General features: G+C 43.4%; 2 protein-coding genes across 2 annotated transcripts in view; both read left to right on the top strand.

The window, feature by feature from the left end:
• CPD (carboxypeptidase D) overlaps window positions 1-21,491 on the top strand; it is a 91,589-nt gene that overhangs the window by 52,431 nt on the left and 17,667 nt on the right. The window contains exons 4-13 of the mRNA XM_077294273.1: window positions 7,116-7,285; window positions 9,267-9,625; window positions 10,574-10,765; window positions 12,622-12,789; window positions 14,019-14,128; window positions 15,376-15,478; window positions 18,111-18,253; window positions 18,325-18,494; window positions 18,725-19,042; window positions 19,906-20,101. Coding sequence (XP_077150388.1) covers window positions 7,116-7,285; window positions 9,267-9,625; window positions 10,574-10,765; window positions 12,622-12,789; window positions 14,019-14,128; window positions 15,376-15,478; window positions 18,111-18,253; window positions 18,325-18,494; window positions 18,725-19,042; window positions 19,906-20,101 — 1,929 coding nt within the window. The remainder of the gene's footprint in view (window positions 1-7,115; window positions 7,286-9,266; window positions 9,626-10,573; window positions 10,766-12,621; window positions 12,790-14,018; window positions 14,129-15,375; window positions 15,479-18,110; window positions 18,254-18,324; window positions 18,495-18,724; window positions 19,043-19,905; window positions 20,102-21,491) is intronic.
• Window positions 16,225-17,440, top strand: LOC143815240 (uncharacterized). The gene is made up of 2 exons (XM_077294274.1): window positions 16,225-17,023; window positions 17,199-17,440. Exons 1-2 carry the CDS (start codon window positions 16,340-16,342, stop codon window positions 17,301-17,303), a joined length of 789 nt encoding a protein of 262 aa, XP_077150389.1. The 5' UTR covers window positions 16,225-16,339; the 3' UTR covers window positions 17,304-17,440.

Raw genomic sequence — 21,491 nt, 5'->3', positions numbered from 1 at the left:
GAGAGGGAAAAATAGATATATGTCTATTATATTACTGTGTATATGTAAAATATAGTGTATATACCGGTATATATTTTTATTTTTTTAATTTAAGCCACTGTTTGAATTATTTCTCACCACTCTCACTTTGGAAAAAAAAGTTAAATGATATGTAAAATGTATTTTAGTGGTCTTAATTTACACTTTTCCTTGATATCTGCAAGAAAAGTAAATAATAAAATATAAAAATGAGGCCCCATATATTCAAACAATATTTGAATACCTGATTGAGAACTTTTATTGCTGTTAAAGCCGCATGTATAAGAAACCCAAAAAATCCCACTATAAGATGCCTATTTAAGTCCCGCTGCACACCTGAAAATTGTTTTGTTTTGTTTTTTCCCCTCAAATCCGCCATGTGGTTCCAGAGATAAACGAGGGGCATTAAAGATTTCCCCTGACCCACTTCCTGTGGACTGAGAGCAATGAAACTTGGCACAGTTATTAGTCCTTCTCTACATAGGTGCCACCTCAGGACACACACTTCTCCCATCTCTTTAAGCAGCTGTCAACACCTCACTTGTAGAAGTCATCAGGTTGCTCCAAAAGCCACGTGACTTCGGAAATGAGTGTCATCATCTGGAAAATGCTTGCCCTTCAAAAATAACGTAATTGTTGTAAAGAGGTGGAAGTCTGATGGTGCGAGGCTGGGTGAATAAGGAGGATGCGGTAGAATTTCAAAGCCACAGGAGCATGCTTCCATTTGGGCAACATGTGAGCTGTGAACTGGTGCATTGTCTTGCAGAAGGCGGACACCTTTGAGCATGCCACGTCTCTTGGTTTTGATGGCCTCCCGCAATTTCTGCAGAAGTGAAGCACAGTTTGCCCCAGGGATCATGGTACCTTTGCAAGGAAATTCTTCAATACTTCTCCGTGTTGGTCCCAAAATACTGTGAGCATGACCTTGCCTGCCAAGGGTTGGGCACACACCTCCTTTGGAGGCGGTGAGTCAAGATGCTGCCATTGCATCGACTGGAGCCCGAGAGCATTCGACTCGTTCCTGCTTCTGGAAAGATGTGAGCAGCCATGGAACCCAGCGAGCGGATACCTTATATATGTGAAGATGGTCTGGGATGATTTTTTTTTTTTTCCCCGGACCCCACACTGATCTTGACATTTTGGGCTAGGTGGCGATTTTCCAAAATGGCGACCTCCACTTGCTGATGTGTTCATCAATAGCAGAGTGTGGTCGCCCTGGAACTGGAGCTGTTTGCACTGAAGTCCCACCACATTTGAATTGACGATGCCAGCTCTTGACTTTATCATATGATGGGGAATCATCACCATAAACCTCTTTCATCTCAGCGAACGTCTCCTTTGGTGTGCAGCTTTTCAAGTAAAGGAACTTGATGACTGCTCTGTAGCCCACTGGCTCCATTACCACCTCACACCACTTCAGCACCTGCAAAATCCAGACCGTTATCAGTTCTGAGTTGCAATTTCGCATGTAACCTATAGAGACGTATATCATCACACAGGTGCCGTTTCAGGGTCTTGTGATAAATAGAAGTGGGTCAGGAGAAAACTTTACTGAAGCCCCTCGTAGGCCTTTTTTTTTAATCAAGGGAGCGTTGCTCACAAAACTCTGGGACTTGTGTTTTTCATCTGATCTGCTTAGTTATCCTGTGAGCACCACCCCCATAATAACCAAATAAAAAGGCGCTTATCTCTGGAATTTTATTCTGGATTTCTAAAAAAACAACAACCCAGCAGTTGTAAACACTCTAATACTGACCACTTGTCCTGGTGACGGGTCGTCTGCAAACTGGTTAAGCTGCAGAGTCCCTCCTCTGACTTTACTTACCTAATTGACTTATTCTAATGTTACACAGAGGCCGATCAGAGTGTGAAACCATTTTTGGGTGGATGTTTGGAGTCTTAAATAAATGGAAATAGTGTGTTCCAGTATAGTATCCTTTTATTCGAATAAGAAAAGTGCCATAAAATATTTTCCTTTTTCCTCTGTTTTCAGCTGATCAGATCAGCTGTCATGTGCATGGAAAGATGCGGGCTCAGCGTCAGAGCCTGCATTAAAGGCAGGGACACGACCTTTGACATACCTGTACGTCAAGGGTCATGAAGGGGTAAAGACTCATCCATCCAAAAATGGAACTTCAGGTTCCATTTTCCATCCATCTTTGCTCCATTATTGAATGGATTACTTTTTTACTTATTTGTTTTTAATACTGGATCCATTACAAATGGATGGGAATAAAGGCTAAAGCCACACACATTAGAATAACATCAGCAGAACTTTCTATATTGACCGATAGTCTTTATGGTGGTGTGTCCCAACAGGTGATGCAGAGGTGTGGTGGTGAGGAGGCAAGAAGGTTGTGGGCAAGCAGGATTTCAGACAGATGGGTTTTTTTTTTGTTCTCAAGGAAAAAAGCTTCTGACAGGTGACTGGATGCAGATGTCTCATAGAGAGCGCTTGGGCTCTTGGCCTTGTATGGTGGACTCTATAGAGCCTCTGTATGGGGGACATGGGAGTGAGCTGTTGGCTGAAAAATTGTTTGCCAGTTATCTGTTGTTGAGGTCTCATTGCTCGTTGTGGGTCCCTTCACACTCCTCAGACCACAGCTGTCACTCCCAGGATTCCCATACATTTTCTGTGTGCTCTTGCAGTTTGCGTTCTGTCCTTTCACTATACACTTACTAGCCCCTGAAGGAACGCTCCATGCCGGTAAGAAAAGCCTTTCCTTTAGGTCATCACTTGGGGAAGGCGGCCGTGTCACTCGCCTCTTCCTGTAGTGCTTCCTTATTTTTCAGTCTTTCACAATGTCTGATGAAATGCTGACTCTTCCTGAGTCGAGAGCTGGTGACTCCTCGTCTGCCTCTTATGTTATAGCTGGGATGGTGTTAATATGAGCCTTTTCGAGAAGGTTGGGAAAATACAGGATAATTTAGTATTAGGCAGCGTGCACAGTAATTATTTTGTTTATGAAAGTAAACTACTGACCCACTAGTGACACTTATTGCTCTGGTTGATCACTGGGGACCTTTAGATTTGGGATCCCAGAGGTTGTGCCATCACCATTCTAATGATGCATAGGTGATTCATATGTTGGGCTGCAGTGTCCCTCAAAAGGAACATTCTGCTTGAAGGATTTAGTCTGTGGATTTAATATAAGGATAATTGACCCGATGTTCTTATTGTCTTTGGGTTATTTCAAAATCTGTCCCTTTAAGGCAGACATTACTCATAATGACCCAAGTGATTTCATACACCCTTGTATGATAGAACAGCGAGATCCAGCAAATGGTTACACTACACTTTTTGGTCAGATTTCCGATGACTTTTCTCCAGGGCCTATGTAATGGTCCGCAAAAATACATACAGTACCTGAACACAGAACTGAATTATGGTAACCAGAATGTAAAACCCCTTCATTTTTTATTGTTCATCCTAATAAAACTTTAAAATTGGCCAGAGTTGCGCTTTTTTTTTTCCTGTTGCTGCCGTGTAATAAAGTTATTTATTTATTTATTTTTAAATCCGCCATATGGTACCAAGGATAGGGGACATTTTATTTAGTGGCAATTTTGATTTTCTTTATGACGGAACATGGCTCACAGGGTAATTATGCAGATCTGACATCGGCCTAAAGAGATTGCCCCGGAGAATCCTGAAAGTCAAGCTTCTTTGCTCTTCTGCGCAGGCGCATGGTGAAGACACTGCCCATAGAAGGGCGCAGGCGCCACAACTAGCGTCACATGGCAATGAATGGGAGGGAGGTGGTACGCAAATTAACACTGGAGGCAGAGTTTTCTTCCAGGCACCGCATGCCCCAGAGCCTGGAAGAACTAACTAACATTAATAAATTAAGGCTAAGTTCACACGTTGCAGAATTGCCGCTGAAATTTCCACGGCAATTCTGCGCCTCCTGCCGCGGGTATATCGCATGCAGAATTAGCATGCATATACCCGCAGAAAACTAGCGTTTTGCAAGCATAATTAGCTTGCAGAGTGCTAGCGTTTTCCAAGCGATCTGTAGCATCGCTTGGAAAACTGATTGACAGGTTGGTCACACTTGTCAAACATACTGTTTGACAAGTGTGACCAACTTTTTACTATAGATGCTGCCTATGCCGCATCTATAGTAAAAGATCGAATGTTTAAAAATAATTAAAAAAAATAAAAAACATGGTTATACTCACCTGCAGACCTCAGCGGCGTCCGTTCCTATAGCTGTTGTGCGGTGAAGGGCCTGTGATGACGTCACGGTCTTGTGATTGGTCACGTGACCGGTCACATGCGGTCTTGCGACCAATCACAAGACCGTGACGTCATCGCAGGTCCTTCACCGCCCAGCAGCTATAGGAACCGAAGCGGCAACGTGCAGCGGAGAGGCCGGAAGACTGCGGGGGGACATCGAAGGTGAGTATATCGCTATTTTTTATTTTAATTCTTTTATTTTTTACCAATTATATGGTGCCCAGTGCGTGGAGGAGAGTCTCCTCTCCTCCACCCTGGGTACCAACCGCACATGATCTGCTTACTTCCCGCATGGTGGGCACAGCCCCGTGCGGGAAGTAAGCAGACCAATGCACTCCTATGTGTGCAGAATCCCTGCAATTCCGCATTTTTAATGAACATGTTGCGTTTTTTTCTGGAATGCGATTCCGCTCAGGAAAAAAATGCAGCATGTGCACAAAAAATGCGGAATGCATTCTGTTACATAGGATGCTTAATGGTAGCGTTTTTTTTGCGGTTTTATAGCGTTTTTATAGCGAAAAACTGCGAAAAAAACGCAAAAAATATGCTACGTGTGCACACAGCCTAAAAGTCAATTTCTCAGCAACAAGACAGCAGCCATGAGGCATACAGGTAAGACAGAATTGTTAAAACAATCACCTGTATGCCCATAGTAATAGCTTAAAGGGAACCTGTCAGCAGGATTGTGCACATTAACCTACAGTGTCAGGTCGGTGCCGTTACACTGATTAAAATGATACCTTGGTTGATGAAATCCATCTTGTGGTTGTTGTTTTGTTGTTTAATCTTTATTTTCAGTTAATCAGATTCTCGTTCTTTGGGGCGGCCTGTGGGGGTCTTCATATGGTGTTCTGCTTGGATATTCATCTGTATGGCTTATGACAGGCCACTGATCCCTCAGTCTCCTGCCCCCTATTTTACATACTGATTATTATATGTATTGAAAAAAATAAAAATTCACATTCAGCAGGCTGGCGCTGCTGCATGATTGCATCTATAATATGCATTAAATTGTTTTATTTAGTCATATACATTTGTTCTGAAAAAAAAAATCTTTCTCAAAATGGCGCCAGCTGTGCCTGCGCAGTAGTATCTATTGGCGATCCAATAGATGCTACTGCGCCCGGTGCCATTTTGCTAGAAGTAAAAAAAATAAAATAAATTGTCTCCATTATCATCAAGACCCCCCACAGGCCGCCCCGGAGCATGAGAATCTCATTAACTGAAAACTACAAATAAAGATTAAACAACAACCACAAGACGGATTTAATAAACCAAGGTATCATTGTGATCAGTATAACGGCGACGACCTGACACTGTCGGTAAGTTACTGTGCACAATCCTGCTGTCAGGTTCCCTTTAAGTCAGCAGGTGATATGAGTGAAGCATGGCAGTCAGTTGTACTACATTAGATTACTGTCGAGGGTCTGAAGTTAGGCTGGGGCTGCATGGCGACTTTGGTTGCGACACATGTCACATAGCCAAAGGCATTAATTTCTGGCAGCATGAATGCCACCTAACATATTTCTGCCAACTTGCATGTTGTGGGCGCGGTAGCTGGCATATTCCAACGTGACCACAATCATTACATTCTGACTCCTGGCCAGGCGGCTTGTGTTGAGGCCAAAGATGACATGTAGCCTCTATCTACCTTTTTAAGGGTTGTTTTATCATCTGGTCTTCAGGAGCACACTGCTCCCTTGTTAATTGATTTTCAGTTTGGGCCAGCGGCATAGTTGAACCATTGGCACAGACAGTGCTCTCTCCATTGCTGTAAGCAGAGGCAGCTGTGCCACTTTAGCATTGCAGGAGCGCAGGGGCACGGACGTCCACCAGCTCCAGCTTCAGAGCAGCACTCGCGGGGTCTATAGCAAAGAACTTGGAAGCGATTTACTCCTTGCCTATAGTGGCCCCTCTCTAGTAGACTGCAGAGGTAGCCAGTAACCAAAGCAATGCGCAGTGAGCTATAACATTTAAAAATTCCTCAGTTTTTAAGAACGGAGAGGATTTTTAATGATTAGTAAATTGCAAAGTTGCTTGCTTTTACAAGTCCTTTGCAATTTTAGTCTTTTACGAAGATGAGGCAACCCCTTTAATATTGATGAATGAAGTACGCTGTGTGCAGTGAGCAGTCACTCAGCCAGCAAATATATACAGGTGCTTCTCACAAAATAAGAATATCATCAAAAGTTAATTCATCTCAGTTCTTCAATACAAAAAGTGAAACTCGTACATTATATAGAGTCATTACAATCAGAGTGATCTATTTCAAGTGTTTATTTCTGTTAATGTTGATGATTATGGCTTACAGCCAATGAAAACCCAAAAGTCATTATCTCAGTAAATTACAATACTTTATAACACCAGCTAGAAAAATGATTTTAAAATCCGCAATGTTGGCCTACTGAAATGTAAATGCACTCAATTCTCGGTCGGGGCTCCTTTTGCATCAATTACTGCATCAATGCAGCGTGGCATGGAGGCGATCAGTCTGTGGCGCTGCTGAGGGGTTATGGAAGCCCAGGTTGCTTTGATAGCAGCCTTCAGCTAGTCAGCATTGTTGGGTCTGGTGTCTCTCATCTTATATTCTAATTTTGTGAGAAGCACCTGTCGCTCTGAAGGCTGCAGAATTGTGAATACAGCTCTGGATTATGATAGTAGCACTTGGGATCAGTACACTACTGATAATTGTGGTTACATACAAGGTTACTTTTATTTAGAGTAATTATGTCTATTTGAAACTTTAAAATGGTATTACATGGATCACAGCTTTGCTGGTGGTGATGGGAGAGTTGTGACATCATATCAAATTATTTTTGTGTATTAATATTGTGGGTCTTTTTTTTTTTTTTCCTAGGTTCATATTGGAGCTAAAGGATTTGTTAGGGACTCTGTTACTCAGAAGGGGATTGAGAATGTAACTGTATCTGTATCCGGCATTAACCACAGCATTACCACTGGGGCGCTGGGAAACTTCCAGAGATTGCTCGCTCCGGGGACCTACAACATCACTGCCTCAGTCACTGGGTAAGAACACTTCTGTACTTGGAGAGCAGGTCCAAGAGCAAAGGTGTAAATTCAACCGCAATATGGCACCAGAATTCCCAGCCCCGACTACAGGATTGTTTCCTTGCTACTCTGTGCAGTATCTATAAACCATTATTAATATTGCATTTCCTCTGGACAAAGCAGGTCTCGTATTGGCCACCACTTTCCAATATCTGCCCTATGCGCAATCTTTTATTTGCACTTCTTTTTCCATCTACAGAATAAAATGACCTTTTTAAATGAGCCCCTTTTTTAATCTATATTTGCAAGCAAATGTTGCTGCCCTAGTCTACTAAACTGTCATGTTGTACGTATGAGGCCTGTGTCCGTAAAATGGCACCCAAAATGTGTGATTATATATTGTGTGTATGGCTAGTAGGTAATTTTGTATTTTTGGTAAGTTTACTGTTGAACAACTACAGTGCTGTCAGGTTAACAAACCTGAATATCTCAGGAAATAAAAGTGAGGTTTTGTCTTTCTTTTCCATTCTTAATTGTTTATTTGTTTCCGTTAAAGTGAGAACAATAACCAAACGGCTCAAAATGTACAAAAATACATAAAAAAATAAATAAAATCGGGTAATAACCGCCGTAAGCGCCATCCATGGAGTCTGCCAGTTTCTTAATCTGTTGATAATATTTTGGGCAGCCCCACCATGGCCTCCCAGACACTGATCAGAGATGTGAATGTTTTCATTTTATCATAAGTCTCCCACAAGTTTTCAGTAGGGTTTAGGTCAGATGAGGAAGGGGCCGTGCCATTATTCTTTCATCTTCAGGACCTTTACTCGCAGGTTAGCAGTGGAGTCTTTGATGCTGCAATGGAGCATTGACCTGCACAAATTGTGGTTTTCTTCAGAGATGTAGACTTTTTCCTCTACCACCTCATGATGGAAGAGTCTCTGAAAACTAGCAGCAGGTTTGGGAGTGTTGAATCCATCTTCAACCTGAAAAGGTCCAACTAACTCGTCTTTAATAATCCCAGCCCACAGCAGTGCCCACTTCCACCTTACTGGCATCTGAGTGGAAGTCTGTGGCTATTACTGATCCAGCCACTGGCCCATCCATGTGGTCTATCAAGAGTCACTCTCATCTCGTCAGTCCATAAAACCTTTGAAAAATCTGTCGTCAGAGATTTCTTAGCCCAGTCTTGACGTTTCCACTTCTGTGTCTTGCTCAGAGGTGGTCGGGTTCAGCTTCCTTTCCTCGGCTGTGTCTTTGAGCACTGAACACCTTGTACTTTTAGGCACTGGAGGATAATGGACTCCTGGTCGCTTCACGTTTGATTCTTCTCAAGTCTTCGGCCGTTATCCTGCTCTTTTTTTCCTCATGTTTTTGTGATCCTCTAGATTATTTGCAGCAAAACATTTGATGGTTCTGTGATCTCCCCAATTTCTTACAATTTCAGAAATGCTGCCTCTCCCTATGTAAGACTTGGAACAATTTCTGAGTTTTCAGAGTCCATTAAATCTCTTTTCTGGCCGATTTTTGTCTGAGGGAAACAAGCTGCCTGATAATTCTGCACCTCTCTATAAAGGGAGTATACTTAGGCCGAACCCCCCTCATTACACAAATACCCATCACATGACCGGCTTCATCCAATAAGCATTCAAGTTATACAGCGCAGAGTGGAAAGTTTGCATTAAAATATGGTCAAAATCCTCAATAATTGTGCCCACAATGTAGAGACGATATCACGGCCGAGGACTTGCACTACGTGAGGTGTGACACTTCTTACTGTGGGTTTTGACCTTTGCAATGCAGCCAGAACACGAGTTATACAGCAATCCGACTTCAGTCTTGCAAATTATAGCAATATGTCATTTACTTTGTCTAATATGTAAAATCCTGACCTATCGCTATGGCCTCAGTCACTTTGATGGTATTCTTTTTCTAACTATATGTCTCTTCATGACCTAAATCTGGATTTGCAGTAGTGACTTCTCGTCTTTCCACTTAGATACCTGCAACAAACCATTTCTCAGGTTGAAGTAAAGGAAGGTCCGGCTACTGTGCTTGATTTTCAGCTCCATCCTACAGTATCGGTTGCAGTAGATGATACCACGGACATCACTAGTGCTCCACCACCTACTACTGCGCCTCCGGTGACCGCGAAAGCTGAGAAGCTGCCCCCGATTCACAAATCCATCCAGCCCCAGGACTTCCGCCATCACCACTACTCTGACATGGAGATATTCCTGAGGATGTACAACAGTGAATACGCCAGCATCACACATCTCTACTCCATCGGCAAGTCGGTGGAGTCCCGAGAGCTCTACGTGATGGCGATATCGGACAACCCACACGTTCATGAGCCAGGTAACTTCTGATGCACTGGTGTCGGGGATACATGGTGTGAAATAGCAGTCATCTGAGCAAGGCCTATACGGAATGCTCGAGGTAATGAAGCAATAACTAGTAGTTCATCGTGACGTCCAAAAATGTGTGCAGCGCAGGACCATGGCAGACTAAATGTAAGTGCGGGAATATTAAAAGCAAGGCCAGTCTGCATGTACGTATAGAAGCCGAATCCTCCACTGGCTGCGATCCATGCTTTATGGGGTGTCAGACTTCTCATTTATCCATGGCCGATATAATAACAATTGTATGTATTGGGGTCATTAATGGATCCTAGTAAAAGAAGAAGCACTAACATCACTGTCCACAATAATAATAAAGCAACTGGTGTAGAATCATCATGGAAGACAAATGATAAAAAGATGATATAAGATGCCAATGAACTACACTAGTTGATGAGGACTAGTGATGAGCAAACGTGCTTGAATAAGGTGTTATCTAAGCATGCTCGGGTGCTAACCAAGTGTCTTCTGTGTGCTTGAAAAATATGTTCCAAGTCCCCACACCTGCATGTCTCACAGCTAATACAGTCCCTGCATGTGTTGCGTCTGTCGAACAGCTATGAAGCATTCGGGTGCGGGGACTTGGAGCATATTTTTCAAGCACACAGAAGACACTCGGTTAGCACCCAAGCATGCTCAGATAACACCTTATCCGAATGAGGACTTAGCAGACTGAGCTAATAAGGTAATATAGAAAGAACATATTCCTGTTGTGTGCACCACAGTGACGTGTTCAACATTGCGTCTGAGTATCTTTACAATCTCGGGCTCAGTTCACAAGAGCGTATGAAAAAAACTCGTCCACGTTTCATCCAGAAAAAAAAGTAGATTTTCATCTCAAGTGACCTATATCTCTTTCACGGTCAGTCTGGCATTTTGTGTGTGCCTAATCTTCATCTTATTGCAGGTGAGCCAGAGTTTAAATACATTGGGAACATGCACGGTAATGAAGTGGTGGGCAGAGAGCTGCTTCTCAACCTGATTGAATATCTGTGCAAGAACTACGGCTCTGATCCAGAAGTGACACGACTGGTCAACACCACCAGAATCCATATCATGCCCTCAATGAATCCGGATGGCTATGAGAATGCACTAGAAGGTAAAAATCGCCTCCTCGCTGTGCACATGATGCCCCCATCACTGCCTTTATGCCTGATTTTTGTCTCATTTTATTTGCCACTTTTTAATAAGTCTCTTAAATTGGCAGAACTCTACTCCAGTTGTAGTTTTATTGCAAATTCGGTTTTGCCACTTATGCTTTATTTAGAAAACAAGATTTTGAAAAATTACATTTTTTTGCAACATTTTAAAAAAGATGAGTTTGCTAAAAATCTCAAAAATGGTTAGATTTTTTTTTTACTTTGCACCAAATTGATAAACCCTGTGCACCCTTCAGATGAATTTGGTGCCAGAAAAAGAAAAGTGAAAGGGAGCCTGTCACGTGAAAAATAAAAGTGCTCTTAATCTGATGCAGGTTAATTGGATTCTAAATTTGTGCAGTGCCCACACTGAAAGCCCTGCTGCCGGGAGGAAATTAACTTTATCCCCCAACGTGGGTCTGGCGTTCAGTCATAGAGACGGTGGCACCCGTATGGTTTCAGCCATCGCTCTGTGTATAGTGAGTGTTGGCTGTAACCGGGACCCTGTGACTGACCAGCCGACCCTAATGCTGATCCTGCTGTCAGTGTGCATCGGGGGTTCAGTTACAGCCGCCGCTCTCTATACACAGCGCTGGCTAAACCTGCGTCGGTGCCACCCCCATGACTAACTGCCCAACGCTGCCGGAGGGGAATAAAGCTCATTTCCTCCTGACAGTGGAGCTCTGAGTTCTGGCGCTGGACAGGTTCAGAATGCTATTATCCTACAGATTAATCCAATATCTGCTGATTTTAATAGCGTTTTTTTCACGTGACCGGTTCCCCTTAAAATAAAAGTAAATGATGAATCTGTACCTATATGACAGAATCCCGGTTATATGTCTACATCCAGTTCCTTTTATATAGTTCTAACGTAGAACCTGTCCCTCCTAAGCTCAGATATTTTTGCTGCAGGCTTTTTTCGGATTCATTAGCGATTATCTTTCCTCTCCCACTGCAGAGATCAAGTGAAACAAAATCGGCGCAGAGGCTGCTGTGATCACATGACTTTCATTAGTTTTAGGCTCCCTAAGGCTATGTTCACATGTTGCAGATTCCATTGTGGATTTTTCCGCGTGGATTCTGCAGAATCCGCAGGTATAACGCCCTGCGTTTTACCTGTGGATTTAGTGCAGTTTTTGTGCGGATTTCACCTGCGTTTTTACACCTACGGATTCCTATTAAGGAAGGGGTGTAAACCGCAGCGGAATCCGCACAAAGAGTTGACATGCTGCGGAATAAACAACGCAGCGTTTCCGCACGGTATTATCTGCAACATGTGCACAGCGGATTTGGTTTTCCATAGGTTTACATGCTACTGTAAAACGCATGGAAAACAGCTGCGGATCCACGACGTCAAATTCTCAAGGTGTGCACATAGCCTAATATAGCCTGCTAGTGAGGGAAGCTGAGCACAATCTAATCTATACACTGAGGTGCATTTCCACAGATGTTTTTAAGTGGCAATAGAGGTATTCTTTAGCATCACATTCTTTTTTTCTGATCCTGAAAATCCCTCCCCCCTGGCTACACTGTGAAGTCTGGTGACTGATTTGATTTAACTCTTACATATCAGTTAATGTAGCTAGACGTATAGAGGTGAGGTCTACAGAATGCAAAAAGTAAACCGGCACAAAATTACCTAACTCTTTTTACAGCTTTAATTTGTTTTTCCTTGTGAAAAGCATCCATTCCCATTCCTCCTGATGCTAAGAGCGAAGGTTCCCTTCTCTGTAATTTCCAGCAGTGGTTTTTGCGGTGAGCGGCCTCATGACTAGCATTCCCAGGTTCCTGTAAATTACTTCTTGTCTCTGTGCAGGGGACCGTGACGGGATCATTGGCAGAAACAACACCAACAATTATGATCTTAATCGGAATTTCCCTGACCAATTCTTCCAAATCACAGACCCTCCGCAACTTGAGACGCTGGCTGTTATGAGCTGGCTGAAAATGTACCCGTTTGTCCTGTCTGCTAATCTCCATGGAGGTACGTTATTCATTACACGTCTTTATTGTGCCCTCGGTCTAATGCTCCACTGAAGAACAACATGTGGAATGTCTTGGATCAACGTTCTTCTCAGTTTGCACCGGCACATTCTCTCTCCTTTTGTATTTGTGCATTGTATCCTGTTACCATCTATGCAAGTGATCATAGATATGTAGGTCATAAATCCGTTATTTGTGCAGTATATTGTACAAACTCTTCAGCTTTATTTCTCCTGGACCTTAAGTGGGTTGTCCAGGATCAGAATAGTGACGGGCTATTCGTGGTCGTCCAGTTCTTTACAATGTCAACCAACAATTTAAAGGGTCCTTAGAGCCCATCGGGGGCCCTGCAGCCTCTCCTACTCCGATTACCTGCACGTCGTCTACATAGGAGCAGCTGTATTAAGCATTGCAGCGTTGTCCCATTAATGTAAATGGGACAATTTGAAGTACCCAGCACCATTACTACCGTGTAGATAAAGAGCAGAAGATGCTGATCTGTGAGGGGCAGCGAGAGTCATCCTCAGCCCCTCTCAGATTGGGCACTGATGTTATGGATAAGCCCTTTAAAAAGGACTTGTTGACTGTCAAGCTGTATTTTGGTGGGTAGGGGTGGCATAACCACTTAATTTAATGTTTGAACTTATTTTTTTTGCAATTGTCATTTAATTTGGTGACCTCAACGTTCCTGAGTAATCTTCTGCCTTGTAGTTCATGGATCGGTGTGTTTATTCTTTTTCCTTAGTTCGAGGCTTTAAACATAATCTGCCATCCTATATCTTTTTGTGTAACTGTTGCCCTTATTCTTACATAGTAGGACCCCCTGAGGTCCCCTCCACAATCGGGGGGCTTTCAGTTCTGTATACACAGTGCTTCCCTTTCACGGATCATCTCCTGGTTGACTTCATCTGAAAGGACCTGCTGCTGATTTGTGTTCAGTCATGCTTCGCTCTGGTCACGTGGGGGGAAACTTTTTGCCTTTAGCTCCGGTCCCAGTTCAGTGGCCACCAACTAGGTCAGCATTATTAAAGGAATAATCCGGGTAAAACATGCTGCTGCGCCCTGTTCAGGACCAGAGGGGGCGCTGCATGATGCAGGGATACAAATGTCCCCTAGGAGAGAGCCGACCTGTCAGCCGGAGTCTGGGATGACTTCTCTCACCGTACATCTGTGTATTCTGGGTTTCTTCTCTCGCAATGATTTTATTACAGACCCGACTTGTGTCTGCAGGTTCCCTTGTGGTTAATTATCCGTATGATGACGATGAAAAGGGCTTATCTATGTACAGTAAATCCCCAGATGATGCCGTCTTCCAGCAGCTGGCTCTGTCCTATTCCAAGGTGAGGCTTACAATAAAGCTCCGTGTAATGCCCGTGCCAGCGGTGGGCACAGTGTCCTGGGAGGGTCTGTGTCTGTGTTATACCTGCCTGCAATCAATACCACGCCTCGGCAATACCCCATGGGTGCCATTATGAATAAGAGGGTCTCCTGGGGTCCATCATGCGATAGACCTGGAAGTCACCATGCAGATGTGACTGGAGCGTAGCTTATACCGTGGCACCTTTATTTTGGGAATCCGGGCTCATGTGGTCGCAATACAATTCAGAGGTGTTATGAGATAATTTCATCTTTTGTAGCTGCAGTTCCCTCTAGCGCTGATTAATACGAAAGGCTTTTTTATGTTCTTGATTGTGAAAACGCAAATATTGGAAATCCTCCTGAATTTGATTTTTTTTTTTTTTTTTTGGGGGGGGGGGGGGGGGGGGTTTGGGGTGGTGTTAAGATTCCCAACTTGGCAAAAGGTCTGAATAAGAAGGGTTCGGATGTTGGTCTGCTTGGGGCTAAAGAATCCTAGTAGTCACAGCCAGGCTATTCACTGTATTATACCACCACCATGTGGCCAAAAATGAGAGTGCATGTGAATATTTACTACCCAGTATTTGTATTTTTATTACAGGTAATTCACCTCTAGAGACAATTTTTTTTACATGATTTTTGTTCCCTTAATTTTTGCTTTTTGTTTTCATTAAAATGTTGCACTGTTTGACTTTTACAGGCTTTTTGCACCTGTACATTCAGCTTTGATGTGGTCTGTGGTCATGAAGCACCTTTTTAGGAAGCTAAAAAACAGAAAGATGTAGTGTTAGAAACTCCTCCCATTGAACTGTCAGAATGAGCTCACTGACTTGACATAGAGGTTATGGAAGAATCCTGAAGTGTTCTAAATCCATTTTTGGGCCATTAATGTCCATTTTTACATTAAAAAAAACGGACAGCATTCGAATAGAGTCCCATCCATTTATTTGACATACCCAATCACTACAATGGGCGAATTTGTTTTTATTTCCTCACAATTGATCCATAAAAATGAAGGACACGTGAAATGACAAATTGATTGTAAGGGGTCCATGAGTTATTCATTAAATTAATGCACATGTACCAAAAAAAGTGCTTTAAGTTGTACAACAGATTTCTGCAGGCCGCAATATTGGGTGTATGTGTTGTGTGGGGAGAGAAACAGTATCCTAAAAAAGGTGTTTGTGAAGGTAGTTTTCATTTTTTAAAGTACTTTTTGTGTTTTTCATAGGAAAATCGTAAGATGTTCACTGGCAGTCCATGTAAGGAGATCTATCCCAATGAGAATTTCCCTCAAGGTATCACCAATGGGGCAAACTGGTATAATGTCCCAGGTAAGAAGCCATTAGGTGGTTGTGAGTTGTTGTGGTTGATTGTGGTTATGTTGGTTCAGCTGGTGGTTTTGGGGGTTGTGATGGTGGTTAATGCTGCTTGTGGTGCTTGATGGTTGTGCTAGTTATGCTGGTTATTGCTGTGTTGTTGGTTGGTGTGGTTGGCTGGTTTTGAGGCTGGTTGTGATTATGCTGTATCAGGTGGTTGTGGTGGTGTTGATTGTTTTGGGGGTTGTGCTGTTGGTTATGGTGGTTATGCTGCTTGTGGTTGGCTGGTTGTGATGCTGCTTCAGGTGGTTGAGCTGGTGTTGATTGTTTTGGGGGTTGTGCTGTTGGTTATGGTGGTTATTCTGCTTGTTGTGGTTGGTTGTGTTGTTGGTTGGTATGGTTGGCTGGTTGTGGTGATTGTTTTGGGGGTTGTGCTGTTGGATATGGTGGTTATGTTGGTTGTGGTTGTTTGTGGTGCTGGTTGTGATTATGCTGCTTGTTGTGGTTGGTTGCTTGTGGTGTTGGTTGGTATGGTTGGCTGTTTGTGGTGATTGTTTTGGGGGTTGTGCTGTTGGTTATGGCGGTTATGCTGCTTGTTGTGGTTGGTTGGTTGTGTTGTTGGTTGGTATGGTTGGCTGGTTGTGGTGGTGGTGATTGTTTTGGGGGTTGTGCTGTTGGATATGGTGGTTATGTTGGTTGTGGTTGTGGTGCTGGTTGTGATTATGCTGCTACAGGTGGTTATGGTGATTGTTGTGGTTGGTTGTGTTGTTGGTTGGTATGGTTGGCTGGTTGTGGTGGTGGTGATTGTTTTGGGGGTTGTGCTGTTGGATATGGTGGTTATGTTGGTTGTGGTTGTTTGTGGTGCTGGTTGTGATTATGCTGCTTCAGATGGTTATGGTGATTGTTTTGGGGGTTGTGCTGTTGGATATGGTGGTTATGTTGGTTGTGGTTGTGGTGCTGGTTGTGATTATGCTGCTACAGGTGGTTATGGTGATTGTTTTGGGGGTTGTGCTGTTGGATATGGTGGTTATGTTGGTTGTGGTTGTGGTGCTGGTTGTGATTATGCTGCTTCAGATGGTTATGGTGATTGTTTTGGGGGTTGTGCTGTTGGATATGGTGGTTATGTTGGTTGTGGTTGTGGTGCTGGTTGTGATTATGCTGCTTCAGATGGTTATGGTGATTGTTTTGGGGGTTGTGCTGTTGGATATGGTGGTTATGTTGGTTGTGGTTGTGGTGCTGGTTGTGATTATGCTGCTACAGGTGGTTATGGTGATTGTTGTGGTTGGTTGTGTTGTTGGTTGGTATGGTTGGCTGGTTGTGGTGGTGGTGATTGTTTTGGGGGTTGTGCTGTTGGATATGGTGGTTATGTTGGTTGTGGTTGTTTGTGGTGCTGGTTGTGATTATGCTGCTTCAGATGGTTATGGTGATTGTTTTGGGGGTTGTGCTGTTATGGTGATTATGCTGCTTGTGGTGGTTGATTGTTGTAGTTATGCTGGTTATGGCTGTGTTGGTTGGTGTGGTTGGCTGGTTTTGATGCTGGTTGTGATTATGCTGCTTCAGGTGGTTGGTGGTGTTGATTGTTTTGGGGGTTGTGCTGTTGGTTATGCTGGTTATACTGCTTGTTGTGGATGGCGGCTGGTTGTGGTGGTGATTGTTTTGGGGGTTGTGCTGTTGGATATTGTGGTTATGTTGGTTGTGGTTGTTTGTGGTGCTGGTTGTGATTATGCTGCTTCAGGTGGTTGGTGTTGATTGTTTTGGGGGTTGTGCTGTTGGTTATGGTGGTTATGCTGCTTGTTGTGGTTGGTTGGTTGTGGTGTTGGTTGGCTGGTTGTGGTGGTGATTGTTTTGGGGGTTGTGCTGTTGGATATGGTGGTTATGTTGGTTGTGGTTGTTTGTGATGCTGGTTGTGATTATGCTCCTTCAGATGGTTATGCTGTTTGTTGTGGTTGGTTGTGTTGTTGGTTGGTATGGTTGGCTGGTTGTGGTGATTGTTTTGGGGGTTGTGCTGTTGGTTATGGCAGTTATGCTGCTTGTTGTGGTTGGTTGGTTGTGTTGTTGGTTGGTATGGTTGGCTGGTTGTGGTGGTGATTGTTTTGGGGGTTGTGCTGTTGGATATGGTGGTTATGTTGGTTGTGGTTGTTTGTGGTGCTGGTTGTGATTATGCTGCTTCAGGTGGTTATGGTGATTGTTTTGGGGGTTGTGCTGTTGGTTATGGTGGTTATGCTGCTTGTTGTGGTTGGTTGTGTTGTTGGTTGGCTGGTTGTGGTGGTGATTGTTTTGGTGGTTGTGTTGGTTATGGTGATTATGCTGCCTGTGGTGGTTGGATATGGTGGTTGGTTGTGGTGGTGTCGCTGGGGTTGGTTGCTGATTATCATTGGTTAGTAATCGGTGACAACATATTACATAACTGATAATAATTTGTTTTGTAGGATGGATTGAGATGATGCTAAATATATGTATGAAAAAGCTAAAAGAACAGTATGTATGTGTAAAGGGGGCTCCGGAAGCGCCCTGTATAAGTTTGGCACTTACAGTATTTTGGGGAGTAAATTGTTCCATTCGGGGTAATGGTCTGTAATCCCCTGTAGCATAAATGATTGCAATGATTGGACCTATGGTGGGTCCTCCTTTTCCTGTTGTGTTGTAGGTGGGATGCAGGACTGGAACTACCTGAATACTAACTGCTTTGAGGTGACGATTGAGTTGGGATGTGTGAAATATCCCATGGCCCCAGAGCTGCCCACTTACTGGGAAAGCAACCGCAGGTCGCTGCTGGAGTTCCTGCAGCAGGTGGGTCCATACTAACCGCTCGTCTATCGCCAGATATTATGTGCGAGACTCTAACTTGGATTCCCGTTTAGGTACACAAGGGCATCAAAGGATTTGTGCTGGACGCCACAGATGGAAGAGGCATTTTCAATGCAACCATCAGTGTAGCGGACATTAATCACCCGGTGACCTCTGACAAGGCTGGGGATTACTGGAGATTGCTGGTCCCAGGATCGTATAAAGTCACGGCCTCTGCGAGAGGGTACTTATCTCTAGTTATCCGTGTTATGTCTTTTCTGTACCACAATAGAGACATTAAAGTAAAATGGTTTTGATCTGCATGAGCGGATTTCATCACAAACTGATTAAGAATGACTCGCCCCAAGGATAAGACGCCATCACGGCGGTTTAGGGCAGTAAATCTGTGACCTTGATTCTTGTTAGCACCTTAACCTCAGCACCATCATATCTGTTTGTTTTTTTCCTCTTTAGATATGTTCCTGTTACAAAAATGCTCAATGTGACAGAAGATGGCGCGTTGGTGATGAACTTTACACTTATTCGCTCCGGTGCAGATATACACAAAGAAGATAAAGGAAAAGTGTCAGTGATGGAGCCAGAGAAGCCGGACCCCACCACACAGGAGTTTGAGACCCTAATTAAGGATCTTTCGGCAGAGAATGGTCTCGAGCACCTGCTGCTGTCCACCTCTAGTGATATCGACCTGTACCGCTATCGGCCTTATCATGACCTCTCCGAGTCGCTACGCGGGCTGAATCTCAACTATCCAACCATTACTAAACTCACCAGGTATTATTCATATTGCTGATGTTATGTAGAAAGATATCTGGACATTAGACATGGTTTAAAGTAAAGCTACTTCTTCCTTTCACACAAAACCTGTAGAAAACCACGGTCTTAATGCTTCACATCAAATTAAAACTGCTTTTGGTACACATATACGTTCAATGTGTCCAAAAACTGACACCATTCTCATGCTCTGTAACAATCCTCTGCTCATGAGTGAGCAATTTTTCTTTATCATTCTGCCAGCACTATCTGTACTAGAACGTCTTGTCATGCAGTATGCCTGCCTTTCTCCAATGGACTGGTCTGCCTCTGTAATGACCGTATACAGTTCAGACAGACAAGCGAGCAGGAGAATTGACAATTAGTTGTCTCAAAGTACAGAGACCAGTTAAGTGCTACTGTCATAAGATAGTGCCAATGTAAACTCGAATCTGAGATGTCCAGAACAGTGGTCGCTGTATCTTAATGTAGGTTCACGGACTATATGGCAATGCTAGGCTCGACCCATGAAGAAGTAGAAGGGTGGCTCGTGCCGTGTATGGTTAAAAAAGCAAACCATGTGATTCTAAAAATAAGAAATATACTCATTGTAGTGTACACGTGGCTGACAATGTTCACTCAGAAACCTATCTTAGAAATCAAAGAGTATGCAATAGGAAATAATAGTGGGGTGCGGCATAACAGGGTCTCGCTATCCATGCCAGCTGGCGGCAACCTTTCTGTATAAGATGCCATTATGTTCCTTCACATTTTTGGTCTGTTATTGCTCTGTTTGATAAATTACTAAGATCAGCTTTAGTCTTGCCTGTGCGTATTCTCCTTGCCTTATCCCAGCATTGATCCAGCTCTGTGCTTATTCTTAGGTTAGGTCAGAGTGTTGAATATCGTTACATTTGGTCCTTGGAAATATCAAATAAACCAAACGTTTCAGAACCAGACGAGCCAAAGATCAGATTCGTTGCCGGTGTTCATGGAAACTCTCCAGTCGGCACAGAGTTGCTTTTGACTTTTGCAGAATTCCTTTGCTTGAATTATAAAAAGAACGGCGCGATTACGAAGGTGAGACTGGTGTTATTATGGGATGTGTGGACTAGGCCAAAGCAGAGTACTTATGTCTCTGTAGTTTTCGCCGCACAATATGCAGTATTTTTTTGGATTATGAGATGCACTTTTTAAAAAAGGAAAAAATCTTGCTAAAAGGTGATTAGGAAAAGGTTATAGTCTTAAGGCAGGTGCCTGTGATCAAGGAGAATGCAGATACAGCTCGCCTGCCCCACACTGATCTGTCTGATCCCTGCAGGGCACGAGGGAAAGCTTCAGGTTCTAGGAAGCAACTTCAAATTGTTATAATGTATAGTCTGTCTGTGTTCTTTCAGAGCTGTGTGTGGTTTAATGTAGCTGAACATGTTGTAGTTTAACCAAGTGTGTGTTTATGATGTAGCTGTGCTGTATATGTGCGTTGCAGAGTGTACGTGCTGTAAAGCTGTATTTGCAGAGAAACGCTAACAATATATCTATTCATGGAGTCTCATGCACAGCAGATCTCAATTTGCATCATGTCAGTTCTTTCAGCGTTTTTGCTGTGGATTTCCCCCAAACTAATGAATGGGGAAAAATTTGCCACAAACGCAAGAAAAACGTGTATTTTGCACATCGTTTTTCTTGGCAAGCAATGTTGCAGAAATTTCTGCTGCAAACACGTATTGTGTGCACATACTTATAGAACTTTAATTGGGCTATAAAGAATAAGCTGAAACTACTAATTGACAGTCAATAAAGTTAATCTGTAATCCGATATCAAAATGTAACCCTGCATGCTTTATTTAATAGATTTTAGAGCTGGCGAGGCTGTTTATACAGACTTTGAAAATCCATATCAGAAACGGCTCTTCAGTGTACTGCCTCCCTGCTGCTGCTGGCGTCTCACCCTTCTCAGTACAAGCTGTCAGGCCGGGTGGGTGGGTAGAGCGTAAATACACTCATTAGCTGTTCATTTTCTCCTTCCCCCCCCATGACTGCACCACGGACAGAGGGGATCCGCCCTTCAAGGACCGGAAACCTACAGATAAAAAGCGTGGTACCTCTCTCTTGCATCAGTTGGTTTCCTGTCCTTGATGTGGGACCTACAGTTCCGGTTGAAGGCATACCTGTACCAGAAGCATTCGCCGTGGGATGCCAGGGCCGGTCAGTCCAATTCAGGCAGCGGGGGTTCCCTGCCTCGGCTGGCGCGGTATCCTGAAGTGCCACCGCTGGGGTCAGTGGGCCTTTAGGGTGCGCAAGGAGAGGCATTAAGGAAAAATGCACATTGTGACATGTGTTTTTAACGTAAGTACATCTGTCTAATCCAGAACTGAAATCTATTTATTAATGAATGCAGTTTATATTGTTAAATGTGGTGATTGAACCGCTTTACTGTTTAATGTATATGTAAGGAAGTATATCTGTTATC

Source organism: Ranitomeya variabilis, chromosome 3 (genome assembly GCF_051348905.1).
Source record: "Ranitomeya variabilis isolate aRanVar5 chromosome 3, aRanVar5.hap1, whole genome shotgun sequence".
NCBI classification, from domain to species: domain Eukaryota; kingdom Metazoa; phylum Chordata; class Amphibia; order Anura; family Dendrobatidae; genus Ranitomeya; species Ranitomeya variabilis.
Note: the sequence above shows the minus strand (reverse complement) of the source record. Positions and strands in the feature narration are given on the sequence as shown.